We start from the raw sequence: 15,048 nt of genomic DNA on the forward strand, positions 1-15,048 counted from the left end.
AGAAAAAAGGGAAGGATGATCAGGAAACCCAAATTACTACCCTGTGCAGGGCCCTGAAGGCTAAAAGGAGAGGCCCCCAACCCAGGCTGGAGATGGAGGTCAGGCACTAAGAAGAACCAGACGGGTGGAGAGCGGGTGCGCTCTCCCCTCCTTTGGGTGGGATCAGAATCCCATCTAAGCAAATCTTAAGGGGCCTTTGCAAGGGAAGTGTCCGTTCCCCTAAGGTTTGCTCAGAGCTTACCTCTCCACATCCCATCTGCCCTGAACTTGGTCTCCTGACCTGGCAGTGAGGCAATGGAGGATTTCCCACGATCTAGGAGGAGCAGGTAGGCGCATCAGGGGAGGCTCCTGTTCTGTACAGGGTGCTAATTGGGGGCTCCTCCCTACATGATGAGGATGGGAAGTTCAGAGGTGTGAGGAAACAGACACACTGCCCAATATATCTGGGTAGCCCTAGGGCACCAGGCCCTTCAGGTAGCAGCCAGAGCAGCTGCAACTGATTTCGGGACGCACTCAGCACTGGGCGCACTTTGAACACCCTGAACAATGCGCGAAGGACACAACCGGACAGGCATACCTCCCGCAGCGCAGCCCGAACTCTGCACACCATCTTCACACGGTAACCACGACCCATCACCTCGCGGACCTGCAGCCACCCGTTCTGCACACACAAGCAGACAATCCTCCACTCAGGCACGCTAAACTCCACAGGACACCATGCCCCATCCAGGAGCGCAGCCGCAACTCCACACTCCACGCCCCACTTTCCACAACCACCCAGCGGGCGTCCCAACCCTAGGTCGCCCTTCAGGGCCACATTGCCTTCCGTATCGGTGCACACCACTTGCACACACCCAGCTTCCCGGCCCCACGCGCTGCCCCCCGCACGCTGTCCGGCCCCGCCACGGAGTCGGCGATCCGCGCGCCCTGCCCGCGCCTTCCGCGCGCGGTCCCTCCCTCCGCCTGGCCGCGCTCGCTGGCTGGCTCGCTCCCTCCCGATTTGGGAAGGCGGCGGCGGGGCGGGCGGGGGCGGCGGGGGAGGGGCGGGGCGGGGGAGGCTGACATGTGAGCGCGCGCCGGCGGCAGGTGGAAAGCCGAGCGGCATGGAGCGCGTAATAAGAGAGTTGGAGTCGGAAAGAGCCGCCCCAGTCGCCGGGGAAGCGGGCGGTCAGTGCGGGCTCCGGCGGCCCCCAGGCTCCGAGCGCCCGCCCCCGGCCCCGGCGCGGCCCCGGTCCGACCCCTAGCCCCCGCCGCCCGCGCCTGCCCGGGCCGCCCGCCGGCCCCGGGTCCGAGCCATGCGCCGCTGAGCGCTCCGAGCGCGCCCCCGCCTCGGACCGCACCGGGCCCCGGCCCCCCCGCCCGGCGCCGCCCATGGCCGAGGCCCCCCCGCGCCGCCTCGGCCTGGGCCCCCAGCCCGGGGACGCCCCCCGCGCCGAGCTGGTGGCGCTCACGGCGGTACAAAGCGAGCAGGGCGAGGCCGGCGGGGGCGGCTCCCCGCGCCGCCTCGGCCTCCTGGGCAGCCCCCTGCCGCCGGGCGCGCCCCTCCCTGGGCAGGGCTCTGGCTCCGGCTCCGCCTGTGGCCAGCGCTCCTCCGCGGCGCACAAGCGCTACCGTCGCCTGCAGAACTGGGTCTACAACGTGCTGGAGCGGCCCCGCGGCTGGGCCTTCGTCTACCACGTCTTCATGTGAGTTTGCGACCCCGCGCCCCTTGGCGTGCCCCGGCGCTGTCCCTTTACTAGCCGGGCTCCCTGGGGACTCCCTGCCCGCCCTGGCTCCGCCTCCTACCCCTCTACCCCCAGGCCGACCCTTGCCTCTCCCTCTCAGGCCTGAGCCCGGTTTTTGAACCCCCAGTCTGACCCTAACCCCTGATCTCCCAGCTCTGACCCCTGCTTGCCCTGGCTTCAGCCTTCCTCCAGCTCTACTCCTTATTTCCGTCCTGATCACCACCTCCTGCTCCTGTCTCAGGTACTCCCCACATCCAGCTTCTTAATCCCCTCTGCTCAGCAAGTCTGGAGCCACTCATGTGGGGCTCTTTTTCCCTCTTCCCCACCTCTCACTCCCTGTGTCCCAGACACAAGGAGGACTTCTTGGCCCCCGCACTTGCTGCTACCTCTTTTCCAGCTCTGTAGCTGTTATGGGCTCCCACCTGGCTCCCCTTGGAGATGCTCCTCTCGGGGACCCCCCGCCCCAGCACAGCCCAGGGCTGGTCTCAGATTGTAGGTGTTTGGAGGTCTCCCCAGGCCAGACAGGCCTGTGTGCTGTGTCTGACTTATCTCTTTCCACTAGTCTTGCCCTCCATCCTCAACTTCTCAGGCCGTAGCAGTAGATGCCCTGCCCTGCCCAGCTTGCTGGGCCCAGCTCGCCTGCCTTGCTGGCCCGCTGCACCAGGCCTGGCTTTGGGCATCAGGGGAAAAAGAAAGAGGAGAGGGGTTGGTTTGGAAACACTGACACTGAGCCCCACCCCCCCCTCAGCAGACTCCTACAACTTTCAAAAACACTGACCCCTCTTGGATGTGAAGAGTGAATTTTGGCAGCTCAGAACTAGTCTTGGGGGACAGCCTGGCCCAGCAGGGAACATGAGAGGCCCAGTGGATATCAGTTAAAGGGCTGGGCCTGGCTCTGGGATGCTTGGAGGTGCCCAAGAGAGACCTAATGTGCCTGGAAAATGTGCAGCTATTAATCCCTTCTCACCACTGCCAGAGTCTTGGGGTCCTTTGGTCTTGGGGTCTCCTGGGTGATCCACTTGCCTGTCCCTCCACCTGACTGTTCAGCAGTTCTGCTTGTCTGGCTGTCCCTCTGCCAGACTGAGTTTCCACCTGTGTGAGAATTGGCCTGTGTGTTCATCTCTCCACCTAACTGGCCAGCAGTCTTCCTGCTGGTCTCCTTCCATCCTTCCATTGGCCTGTCCAGTTCTATCTGCTTCTGTTTCTCCACCTGTCTACCTGGCCACTCTTCTACCTGGCCTTTTCCACCTGTGTTTTGCTCTATCTTCTTGCCTGTCCCCCTAGTACCTGCTTGCCTACTTCTGCCCAGTCGGAATTGGACCCATAGAACTTAATGGCTGAGGTAGAAAACTCCCTCTGCCATTGTGCCTGGGGGTGGCAGCCTTGACTTTGTGCACACATACCCCTGCAGGGCTGGGCCAGGGACAGAGAAGTGAGATTGCTCAGAACATAAAGTCAGGCTTGGTCAACAGTTAAGAGTAGCCCCATCCCTTGGGAGGCCTGAGATAAATGTTTGTTGATACAGAAGATAGTTGGATTGATGAGGTTCATTGATGGTGGCCTTGGGTGTGAGAGGCAGGAGCTGCTCATTGAGAGTGACTGCATGAGGACTGGGGGTGCAATTCAACACTTACCTAGGGTGCAGGAGGCCCTGGGTTTGATCCTCAGCAAAGGGGAAAAAAATGGTGACATTGTGGCAGCCCCCTCAGGTGCCCAAGGAAGCTGAGACACTCAGATCACAAATTGTCCTCCATAGGCTCCTCTTGGGAGATAACTTTTCCAAGGCATAGTTGGGCCTAGGAAAGCTAGTCAACTCTGAGTAGGGTTCCTTAGCCCCCAAGGCCTGACCTCTCAGACCCCATGAGGGTCACTGGGGGTAAAGGACCTGCCATCTACCTCTCAGTCGGCCACTGTAGTCACCACCTTTGGAAGGGCCTCTCCTTTCTCTCCAGGAGCTAAATCCGCTGACACCTTTGCCCCACATCCTGCCCTTTCTGGATGCCAGGAATGCCCTGGCCAGGGGCATGCTTGTCCTGAGCACTTGTCCCCAGGAGCCCAGGCTGAGGCATTTCTTAGAGCTCTCAGGGAGGAAATGTGGTGTGAAAATGTCCGGATGTTTAGCGATCTCGGGAACTCTTCATTCATCTCAGAGGTCAAGGAGGGCCAGGAGTCCCACCTCTTAGGTGCTCTGTGACCTTGTGTTGGTCTCTGAGCTTTAGATCTGTAGGTTGTCAAAGGGGACAGAAACCCCAACCTTGTGGGCCTCCCTCTTGGATGAGGTAATGGGTGGGAAAGAGCTTGGTAAGCTGCAGGGGCCTGTCGGATTGTGAGGGATGGTTGTTATTATTGGGGCTGGGGGAGGGGACCCACACAGAAGTGTCTCCTGTTCATTAGGAGCTCCAGATGTGGGGTTTCTCAGCCACTCACTGCAGGGTCTTGTGTGTTTTTGCCAAGAAGTGCTTCCTGCCCTTGGGCTTTTAGCCCTCCCCTTCCCCAAGTGAGGAGAGTCCAGTGTGCAGTTAGTTAGTACCCCTTCCCCGGGAGATAGGCAGTGGCGAGAGGGATGCTCAGAAGAATCTGGAAGAGAAGGCTCCGGAAGGGTTGCTGGGACACCTGTCTCACACCTGGCAGCCTGGCCCCTTTGCACAAGCTGAACCTTTCCTGGCACCTGGGCCTGGGGGATTGCCCAGAGGACAAGCCTGATTCGGCCTCTCCTCTCAGCAGCCGCTGCTCTGGGAAGTGAGAAGTGCCAACTCCGGAGTTCTTGTTGAGATCCAGAATGAGGGGTGGCTGGGCCCTGGGGCTCTTCCTTTCTCTTCAGTCCTTGGTCCTGCCACCAAGCCCACTTCTCCACCCTGCGCCCCAGCCCCTGAGCTCCTCAGCCCTTCCTGGGCCTTGCTCTTGGTACAAAATACCCATCACTGTCCATCCTGCTTTCTGAGCCTTGGGGATGGAGAAGCTCACCCCTTTCAGAGCCCTCTCAAAGGCCACACCGCCCTCCCTTGAAATCTGAGGGCTGGAACTGGCTGCTATAGAGCAAGGCCCCACTGCCCACCATGCTTCCCAAGCCTCTGTGAGACACTGCCTGCTGCTCCCAGCCCCCAGCTGCCCAGCGAACTTTCTCTATGTGAAGGTTTACTGCTCTGTAAACATCCTCCCTCAGCCTTGTCCCTGGGGTCAGAAACTGTGGGAATGGGGAGGGGAGGAGGTGGCAGCAGTTCCTGGGGTTCTCAGGCTTTTAACTCTGGAGCCCCCAAACTTCCACCCTGATCGTCTGAGAAAGAACATCTCCTGGGCTGGAAATAATCCCAGCAAAGGGCACCCCTAGCCCCAGGCTTCCCTGCCAGGTCCATCTTCATATTTTGACAGCCCCATTTTGCTTCCAAGAAAACTAAGGCTCTAGAGACCAAAGTCACATGGTCCATTGGTGGCAGATGCGAGGGCCAGACCCCAGGATGCCTGACTCCCTGTCAGGACTGCTCCTTCTGCTCCCTGTGGCCATCCAGTGCACCCTTGGAGTTTGAACTAAAATTTCCAGCTGGGTGGCAGCACCCACTGTGTGCCAGGCACTGTGCTACGTTCTCTTAAATCACTCTCCCTGTATCCTTCACAGCCTCACCAGGTGGCTGCTGTTCTCCCCATGTGACAGACAAGAAAACAGATTCAGGAGAGGTTGCCCAGAGAGAGTGCCCCAGCCCAGAGCTGGTGGGACTCGGAGCTGCTGTCCTCTGCATCTCAGGCCCAGCTGGCCCTCTGCTGCAGGAACCCTGGGAGCAGCATTCCTGTGTTGTCCGTCTGTCCTCAGCACCCAGCACACAGATGGGACTGGGGGAGCGGGTGGGAGCAGCGATAGGATTTTGTGGAATTGAATAGAAACTGCCCAGTAGCACCCAATGCAGGGGCACTCTTTTTGTATACATAAATTCCTGCCATGTGCTCACCTGAATGTCTCCTGCATGCTTGCTGCAACCTCGACACGCATGTCCATGCATATTGCAAATGGACATGCAGCACACAACCAAGGGAAAGGAATCTAATGCACAGCCTGTACCTTTACGCTCACTTCCTAGGCACCCATGCTGGGCCTGTGGCCCCAGCCCAGACCCCTGGGCTGATTGGAGCTGGACCCCTGCCTGGAGGTTTGTCTTTATCTAGCTATGGCCGCAGCAGAGGGCACCTATGATCTGTGCTTATTTGTGCGTCTATGTCAGAGGGCAGCCACAGGATGGTGTAGGAGCAAGATAGCTGGCTTTCTAGAACTTTGCTGGCCTGCGCTACCCCTGGAGGGTCCCCAAGCACCTTCCCTTCAACCCTGTGGTGTACTATAGGGTACACCAAGGCTCTGAAAGGGACCCACACTCCTCCAAGGCCACATCTACTGAGGCAGTGGTAGGACCCTGCCAGGAACCCAGGCCGCTGCCTCCCACACCAGGACTTCAGACAGCAAAGTTCCTCATCCCAGCCCATAAGAGAAGACTCCAGGAACTTTACCTTGTGATCGGGAAGCTCTTGGAGGGTGACCCACATTTTTTTGTGCTGCCTTTTTTTTTTTTAAGCCCCAATCTCTTTTTTGGCCTTTCTAAGGAGGGGGAGAGTGGAGAGACCCTCCTATTCCTAGGTCACCTGCCTCTTCTGTGCACCCCTTTGCTCTGTCCTTCCTGATTCTCCTTTGGGGGTCCTACTAGAACCTTCGTTGTCCGCCTACCCACCCCAACTCCATAGTACATTCCTTTCTTCCATTGAGGAAACCCTGCTGGATGTCTGACTTCAATTCCCGTTGCTGCAGAAGGCAGTAACCTTGGAGTTTTGGAGCCAGGAGTGCTTCAGGAGTGGTTATTCTTGGGCTGATGGTAGCACTTTGAGTGGGTGATTAATTTAAGGTTCTCGGAGCCATCAAAGACTCTGAAAGTGCCTGGGAGCAGGGAGAGGAGGCTCTGCAGCCTAGGTCTGCCCCCAGAGGAGCTGTGCAGGGGGCTTCCAGACTCCCTCAGCAGCCTGAGGTGTCCCCTCCCCCCCCTCACTGTCCCTCCCTGTCACCCGTGCTCTGCCCATGCAGTTCTGGGGGCAGGTTAGATCCTCTGGTGGGCCCTGGGGCTCAACAGGGAATTCTGAGTGTCTGACCTGGGGCAGCCCCTAGTGTGAGAGTTGAGGGTCCAGGGTGGGGAGATGGGGCACCGTTCATTTTCCCGGAGCCTGTCCCACAGGGAGGTAAGAGCCTGGCACCAGTCTGACCGATCTGAGTTCAGTTCTGCTTCTGCCCTCAGCAGTCCTGTGTCCTCGCTCAGTTACTTCACCTGTTCTGAGCTTCAGTTTTCTCATCTGAAAACTGGAAATAATGCCTGCTTCTAGGCCTGTCAGGGCTGGAGGACAGGTAGCAATGTGCCGCTGTGCTGGGGACAGTCTTGAGCCATTGATGTCATTGCGATTATTATAATAATGTTTTTATTGTCATCTTTTTCTGCCTGTGGGGAGAGGTCTGACTGACCAGTGTCCTTGGCACCGCACAGTGAGCGTAGGAGAGTAGGAGCTGCATTTGCCGGTGTCACCGTGTGAGTGGCTCTCAGTGGACAGCCTGATGGTTGTCTTTGTGGCCTTCTGTGGAGCATCTACCAGGCCCATCTGAACCTTGTGTGAGTTGGTGAGAGAGAGAGAGAGAGAAGTGGTGGGGGGAGAGATGGGGTCTTGCTGTGTTGCCCAGGCTGACTCCTGGGCTCAAGTGATCCTCCTGTCTCAGCGTCCTCAGTGGTGGGGACTACAGGCGTGTGCCACCAAGCCTCCATCGGAGCCTTTTAATGGCGTTCTCTTATTTCATTCTCCCAGCCACTATGTCCGGTGGGCACCATCATCCTCACTTCCTGCCTGAGGAAAGTGAGTCTGGGTGAGGGGACGTCACCTGCTTGCCTACACCCCTAGATAATGGAGGCACCAGGACTCCAACCTGGGGCCCTAGGACACACATAGATTTGCTTCTTCTTTCACTTGACAAATGTAGTTGAAGAGCATCAACACTGTGCCAGGTGTGGGGACCAGGGCAGGATCGGAGGGAGCAGGAGCCCACTGTGAGGAGTCCGTGGAGCCGACCGGAGGACTGACCTCTGCTGCCTCCTCTTTTAGAGGCTTGAGGGCCACGTGTGTAGGCGTGAGTGTGTCTGTGTGTACCAGAGTGCCATTTTGCAGCTGAAGTTTGGGCATCATGGTCAAACCCTGGCAGCTAGCCTGGCCCCAGGGATCCCCAGAGAGCGAGCCCTGGGCCCCTGAGAGAGGCAGGCCATCTCCCGCTCTCTCCTGATCCAGTGCTGTCTGGGAATGAGGGCAGAGAATCCAAAAGAGATGTAGAGATCTGTCTCACATTCCCTGGGAAGGTGCCCTGCACTCTACCCTTATCCCTGAGCCTCACTGTCCTCTTCTATAAAATGGGCTTGACAGGAAAGTGGGTCACTCACTTAGGGCTGCAGAGCACAGAGCCATGCTGGATGAGTGACAGGAACTGCTGATTCAGGACCTGGGATTTTGTAGTGGGTGGGGGCTTATATTCCAGTGCCTTGCCTGGGGACCCATCAGAGGACAGGGTAGCACTTACAGGGGAACCAGGGAGGTTGCTTGCCCCCAGTGTGGGGGGCTCTGAGGGGCTGGAAAGAAGGTACTGATCAGACTCCTGGGGCACCCAAAGAGCTCCCCAGGATTCTAGGCTCTCTGGGCAGCTTTGTTCCCCGGATAGGATCTGTGTACCTGGAGGTTGGCACCTGGCTGTGGGGAGTGGGTAGGGAAGGGGAGTGAGGAACAGGAGGGGCAGCCCCAGGCAGCAGACTAATTGGAAATCCAGGGGCAGCGCCTGAGGGAGGGAGGCACTGGAGCCGGGAACTTGGCCCTTCTTTCCTTTTCCTTTCCTCCCAGAGAAACAGTGGACAGAGTGTGGTCTCTAGGCGCTGAAAGAAAATCTTGGGACAAAACTCTTCCTGACTTCTCAGATACCTAGGCCAGGCAGATGGGATGGAGAAAGCTTGCTGGAGCTAAATGGAGCATGGTTCCCACTGACACCAAAGGGATGGAGGTCAGGTATCAGAAAGGGCTGTCCAATAACCAAGAGATAGAATGAGATTCCCTGGGAGTATTCTTTCCAAAACTTGTAGACCCCTGCTAGTAGGGCCTGACAAGATTCACTCTATGTCCCCATCAAGCAGAGGAGTGTCACCCCTCCTCCACATTGTGGAGGGTGGAGGGGAGATGCCTGTTCCTTCTGAGCCCAACATGAAGGAGGGATCGGATCAGGAACCACTGGCTTTTGAATTGGGGGAGGCAGGTGGCAGGCTTGCATCTCTTCCCACCCTTCCTTCCTTGCTGCTCCTCCCTGGGAGCCTCAGGCTCGTCCAGGTCACTGTCTTTGGGTTTATTTTTTGCTGGGTTTGGCCCTCCCCTGGGAGGGGAAGGGTAGGGAGAGAAGGAGGGAGGAAGGAACAGCTTTGTCAGCACAATCCCTGGCGCCTCTGCTCCTGCCCATTTGGCCTGACTGCCACCCTCTACTGGAGGGATCAGTCCCTGGGCATAATGGGGGTGCAGGCCGGGGGGGGGGGGGGAGTCCTCCCCTGGGGGCAGAACCAGCAGGTCAGAAATAGGCTTTTCTTCCGTCCTCCAATCCCCGCTACCAGAGCAGAGGCCTCATGTCTGAGCAGATACAGGACTTCATTTCTCAGATGTGGAAACTGAGGCCGGGAGGAGCAAGCGGATGACTGAGGACACAGCTCAGGAGGTGGGAGTTATACTCTACAGTGTGTGTGAGGGGGGTGGGGCGCAGGAACTCTGCCTCTGTCCTCCACAAGGAGGGAACACCCCCCAGGTCATTCTCTCATCTGAATTTTAACCTTGGGGATGGTGGCAGTCTGGTGGGAGGAGAGTGTGTGACCCGAGACCCTGCAGAGGGAGGGCAGTGCCACCTGGGGATGCCGGAAGGTGTTTTTCCCTCAATATTGGGGATTGAACCCAGGACCTTACACATGCTAGGCAAGTTCTCTACCTCTGAACTATATCCAGCCCTTTTTTATTTTATTTTGAGACAGGATCTCACTAAATCGTTCAGATGGGGCTCTCGCAATCCTCCTGCCTCAGCCTCCCAAGTAGCTGGGATTATGCGCGCGTGCCACCCAGCCTTGGCTTCCCATGCTTTTTATCTTTTAAAAAAAATCCACATTAGCCTGTTTTACACGTAAGAGGATTAAGGTATAAAGAAGTTAAATGACTTACCAAGGTCAACATGGCTGATAACTGGCAGAGGCCGGGTTCAATCTGAGAAAGAGGCTCCTGGGAGCCGGGAATTACCTATACCCTGCTGCTTCCCCAACAGCGGGGTCTGGGCCCCTTCCTGTACTCTTTTTCTCTCCTTTCCTCCTTCCCTTTCTTCCTTTCCCTTCCTTCCTTTCTTTCTTGTGCCCGGTGGACCCAGGGCCTTGGGCATGCTAGTACCCTACCACTGAGCTCCACCCCAGCCCCTGGGGCCCTTCCTATAGGTGCAGACTTCCCCCATCTTCCCTGGCCTGCTTCCCTGGCTCTGTCAGCAGGGAGTTGAACCCCTGATGTCGCGGGGTTCAACTCCCTGAGGACAGCCTCCCTCTCCACAGTGTCATCCCTGAGGCTCCTGTGTTGCCACCTCTGAGCATCTCCCCTGAGCATCTGAAACCCAGCATCCCCCTCCAAACCTGCCCTCCTTCCTCGCTGCACCTGACGGTGACACCCCCACAGCAGCGTCCAAGGCAGGATCCCTTCAGCGAGCACTCTTTGCTCCTCCCAAGCCACTATTATAGTGACAGGCACTATTATCGTTCCCATTTTGCTGAGAGGAACCTGAGTCTCAGAGAAGGGAAATAAGGCCCAGCGAGTTATACATCTTGTCCGTGACCCAGTCAGAATTCCAGCCCGTGACAGTGACTCCCGAGCCCTCTGCGTTCGAACGTGTGGTGCTTTCCCTCTGCCTGCGGCTCCCTCCCTTCTCCCACCTGCCTCCTCATCAGGCTGACCTCTGTCCCTCCTGCATGTTCCCAGTTCTTGGGAGGCACTCCTTACCCCAGGCTCAACTGAGGGTTCTCAGCTCACTGTACCCCATGTGTTCTTGGTTTTTCCACACTGAGCCATGGGGGGGAAGGGGAGAGTCTGAGCCCCCTACATGGCACATGGTTGGAAAGGAATGCAGGAAGGACGGTGGCCTTGAGGCCAGTTGTAAGGAGAAGGGTGTTTGCCGACTGGAAAGAAGTGGAGAAAGGACACCTTGGTCCTCTGTGTGCTGAAAATTCTTGCCATTTTATCCCAAGAGTGTGTGCTCTAGGTGGAAGGAACAGTTAGAGCAAAGGTTTTGAGATGGGGCTTCAAAGTCCCTCTGCCCAGGATCGCAGTCTCTGGGGTATCCAGGGCCCTCAGGGCTTGACCTTGATCGTTGGGTTATGGAGATGGGCCTTATCCTGTGGGCAGTGGGGAGCTATAGGAAGGATGGGCCAGGGCAGGGACACTGAATAGGAACCAGCCCTTGACTGAGCTCTGTCTGAGCAAGCAAACTCCAGGTCATCTAGTTCTTCCAGTCCCCATTATGTGGCAGCACTATTGATGATCCCACTTTGCAGGTAGGAAACTAAGGCTCAGAGAAGGGAAATGATGGGCCAAGTTGTACAGCTTGTCTGTGGTAGAGCCAGGATTTGAACCCATATCTTGTGGGCTTATGACTCCCAAGCCCAGGCTCCAGAGGGTTCTCAGACACATCAGCACGCTGGGGTGGTTTTCAGTGGCCTAAGGCAAAACTGAGGATAATAAGAACAATGTGGTGACTTTTTCATAAATCTAAATTTATTCCATTTAAAGGACTGTCTTTGGATCTGAGATTATGTCTTTTCTTTTATGAAATGATGGGCTGGGAATTTTTTTTTTTTTTTTTTTTTTTTTTTGGTTAAATGTCCTTACTTGGCAAAATAAAAAGTTGACAACCTTAAGCAGTCCCCTGAGTGTTTTTGGAAATTTTACCAGTGCGTGAAATCCCTGAGTCTGGGCGCCTTCCCTCCTAGCTGGAGGGCCAGAATAGGGAGTATTCTGGGGTAGATGGAAGGATTAGGGGGACAGAGGAGCCTCAGGCCCTGCCTCCCAGGACCAGCCCTGGGCTCTTTTCCAAGATTGGACTTCGGGGGCAGGGCCAGCCAAAATCAGGAGCACTGGATCAGGAATCAGCAGGTTGGGTTTGGTGCCTGCACCTGCTTCCTGGAGACTGTGTAATTCTAGGCAGGTGAATCAACCTCTCTGAGGCACCAACTTCCTTCCACATAGAAGTACAGTTATGATCTCCACCTGCCCACCTCACAGGGCTGCCTCCTGTACCAAGTGCTTGGTAAATTACAAAGTGCTCTGAAGAATGGTGTGTGTGTGTGTGTGTGTGTGTGTGTGTGTGTGTCAGTTTTAATATATATAGTATATTATATATATATATTTTATATATTATATATCTATTATATATATATATTAAATATATATATTTAATATATATATAATATATATAGTATAGTATATTTCTTTTTCATATTTATTTTTTAGTTATAGGTGGACACAATATCTTTATTTTATTTTCATGTGGTGCTGAGCATCGAACCCAATACCTCTTGCAGGTGAGCACTTTATCTCTGAGCCACAACCCCAGCCTCATATAATATATATATTTAATACATATATATTTGGTACTGGGGATTGAACTCAGGGGCCTTTGGCTACTAAGCCACATCTCCAGCCCACTTTTGTATTTTTTTAGAGACAGGGTCTCACTGAATTGCTTAGTGCCTTGCTTTTGCTGAGGCTGGCTTTGAACTCGTGATCCTCCTGCCTCGGCCTCCCGAGACACGGAGATTATAGGCATGGGCCATCACACCTGACTTGTTTTAATATTTTATTTTCCCATCCTGGGCTGCCACTTCTCCTGAGCCCTCACTTGCCTGCACTGTTTGAACCTTGAGGAAGAGACCTTGAGGGGAGTATTAGGCCCTGTAAGAGCAGGTCACTCAGCCTGGCGCGATTCTTTTCCTCAGGAGCCCTGGATGGCAGCTCAGAGATACACTTTGGGCTGAGGCCTGGGGAACTCTGGGAAAATAATGCACTTCCCAGGAGCCAGGCTCAGAGTTCTCAGCACGGAGTCTGGCATTTAGTAATAAGAGTCATAGTCTAATCTATAGCAGGTATTGTGCTAAATATTTCTCACAATGTACTTCAAGAGCCCTATGAGGTAGGTATTGTCATTATCCCTGTAATCTACAAGAGGACACTGCAGTGTGCAGGTTAAGCACGTGCCTTGTCACAGACCGTAGGTGGCAGGAGGTGGTGAACGCTCTCTGGTCTCAGTCCAGACGACAGAGTGCCCTGAAAGCCTGAGTGCGCAGAGACCCTGTGCTGGGCCAGGGTGGGAGCATTTGCAGAGCTGCAGTGGGGGTGGGGCGCCCCTAGTGCATGTTATGGCCGGGGCTTGGAGTGGGGAAACAAGAGGCACAGTCCTGCTGGGTGTCTTCCAGCAGTCACCTCCCTCTCTGGGGCTCAGCCTCCTCCTCTGCTTTGCTCTTAATAATAATAAAGATATTAATAGCAAGTGTTTATTGAGCACTTACCAAGGGCCAGCTGCTGCTCCGGAACTTGCCATGCCTTCTCTCACTTGGTCTCTCAACAACCCTGTTGTTGGGCCCCTTTTTCCAGATGAGGGAGTTGAGGCACAAAGATGTTAGTTAAGTAACTTGCCTGGGTGTAGGTAGCACTTGTCGGGACTCAGACCTCAGAACTCCAGTTCTAGTGGCACTTATCCCATTGCCTGCAGCCTTCAAGTGCAAGTCCTGCTCCTACCCTGTTCTATACTGGGAACTTGTTCTACACTTGCTCTCATTTGGGAAACTTCACTGGTAGTCTCTCGAGGCAGACCTTATGCTTTATGCTGGGGACAGAGCAGTGAATCAGACCCTCCCCTGGGGAACAAGGAGGCCCAGAGGTGGGCAATTACCAGGCAGGGGGGTAAGTGCTACTGTACAGAGTCCTGCAGGAGCCCTGCACAGAGCAGCCCTAAAGCTGCACACAGCCCTAAAGTGGGCACAGCAGGGAAGCTTTCCCAGAGGAAGAGGCTTATATTGTGATAGGAGGGACGAGAGGGATGGGAGTCAGCCAGGAGAGGAGAAGCAGGGAGCAGTGTTCCGGACACAGTGACTAGCCCAGGCGGAGACCCAGAAGTGAGGCTGAACATGGCATTTGCAAAGGACAACAAGAAGTCAGCCGAGTGGAAGCCTAGAGGACGCGGGGGTGTCCAGGAAGAGGCTGGAATGCTAGCAGGCCTGGGTTGGTGGGGACAGTGCCAGGCTGAAGAGCAGCACCTTCCTGGAACTGGAGGTGGGTGGACTTGGGCAGATTTGTATTTTGTAAACTCCTGTCTTGGACCGTGAGGAAGATGGTGGAGGGAGGTCTTTTGGCAAGGAGCCCCCAGGGGAAGCCATTGCACTGGGCCTCCTTTTCCTCTTCCTTTCCCCCAGGGCCAGCCCTCTGAGTGCCTCCTCCACAGCTGTCCACTGACCCTGCCCAGGGCCTGCCAGCCTCAACCTGGCCAGAAGCCCTGGGACTTTGCCTGTAGGGAAAGCTCTGCAGCTTATGCAAACCCGAGTGGGGGGGTGGGGGTAGGGGGAGGCATGTGTGCTGAGCAGGGGTGCCTTGGAAGCAGGGAGGGTAGGTGAGGGCCCTGAGGCTATCTAGAAAGAGAGTCTGGAAATATGGGTTTGGGGTCTTTGGGGGTCTCTAGAAAACTGCCTCATGGGAGCACACAAGGATTTGGCCCAGATGATGGTGGGTACTCTGGAGAGGGGGCAGGGCCTGGGTAGCTGATCAGTTCCAGCTTCTCTCTCTCTTTTCTTCTCAAGGGTATGCAAATAACTGGTCTCAGTCAGCCCCCACAGTCTACTGATGGGGAAGCTGAGGCTGCAAACTGGACAGGAACTAAATAAACTCAGGTCAGTGGTGGAACCCAAATCAGAACCCTCGGTCTCAGTTGTCCCCAACAATGATAAACAATGCCCACCTTTCTGCAGAACCTCACCAAAGTTGACCTGGGCCCAAGTACCCTCTGGGTGGTCCTAGATAGGTTTCTTTCTTTCTTTTTTTTTTTTTTTTTAAGAGAGAGAATTTTTTTTAATCTTTATTTTTTAGTTTTTGGCAGACACAACATCTTTGTTGGTATGTGGTGCTGAGGATCGAACCCGGGCCGCACGCATGCCAGGCGAGCGCGCTACCGCTTGAGCCACATCCCCAGCCCCTGGATAGGTTTCTTAACTTCTCTGAGTCTTAG

The 15,048-nt window shown here is 55.6% G+C and overlaps 1 protein-coding gene across 3 annotated transcripts in view; it reads left to right on the forward strand.

The window, feature by feature from the left end:
- Positions 1 to 1,371: 1,371 nt before the first annotated feature.
- Positions 1,372 to 15,048, forward strand: part of Kcnq4 (potassium voltage-gated channel subfamily Q member 4) — a 52,268-nt gene continuing 38,591 nt past the window's right edge. For all 3 annotated transcript variants that reach the window (XM_026412919.2, XM_077791498.1, XM_026412918.2), the window contains exon 1: positions 1,372 to 1,685. In XM_026412919.2, coding sequence (XP_026268704.2) covers positions 1,372 to 1,685 — 314 coding nt within the window. The remainder of the gene's footprint in view (positions 1,686 to 15,048) is intronic.

Source organism: Urocitellus parryii, chromosome 11 (assembly GCF_045843805.1).
Source record: "Urocitellus parryii isolate mUroPar1 chromosome 11, mUroPar1.hap1, whole genome shotgun sequence".
In the NCBI taxonomy this organism is placed as follows: Eukaryota; Metazoa; Chordata; class Mammalia; order Rodentia; family Sciuridae; genus Urocitellus; species Urocitellus parryii.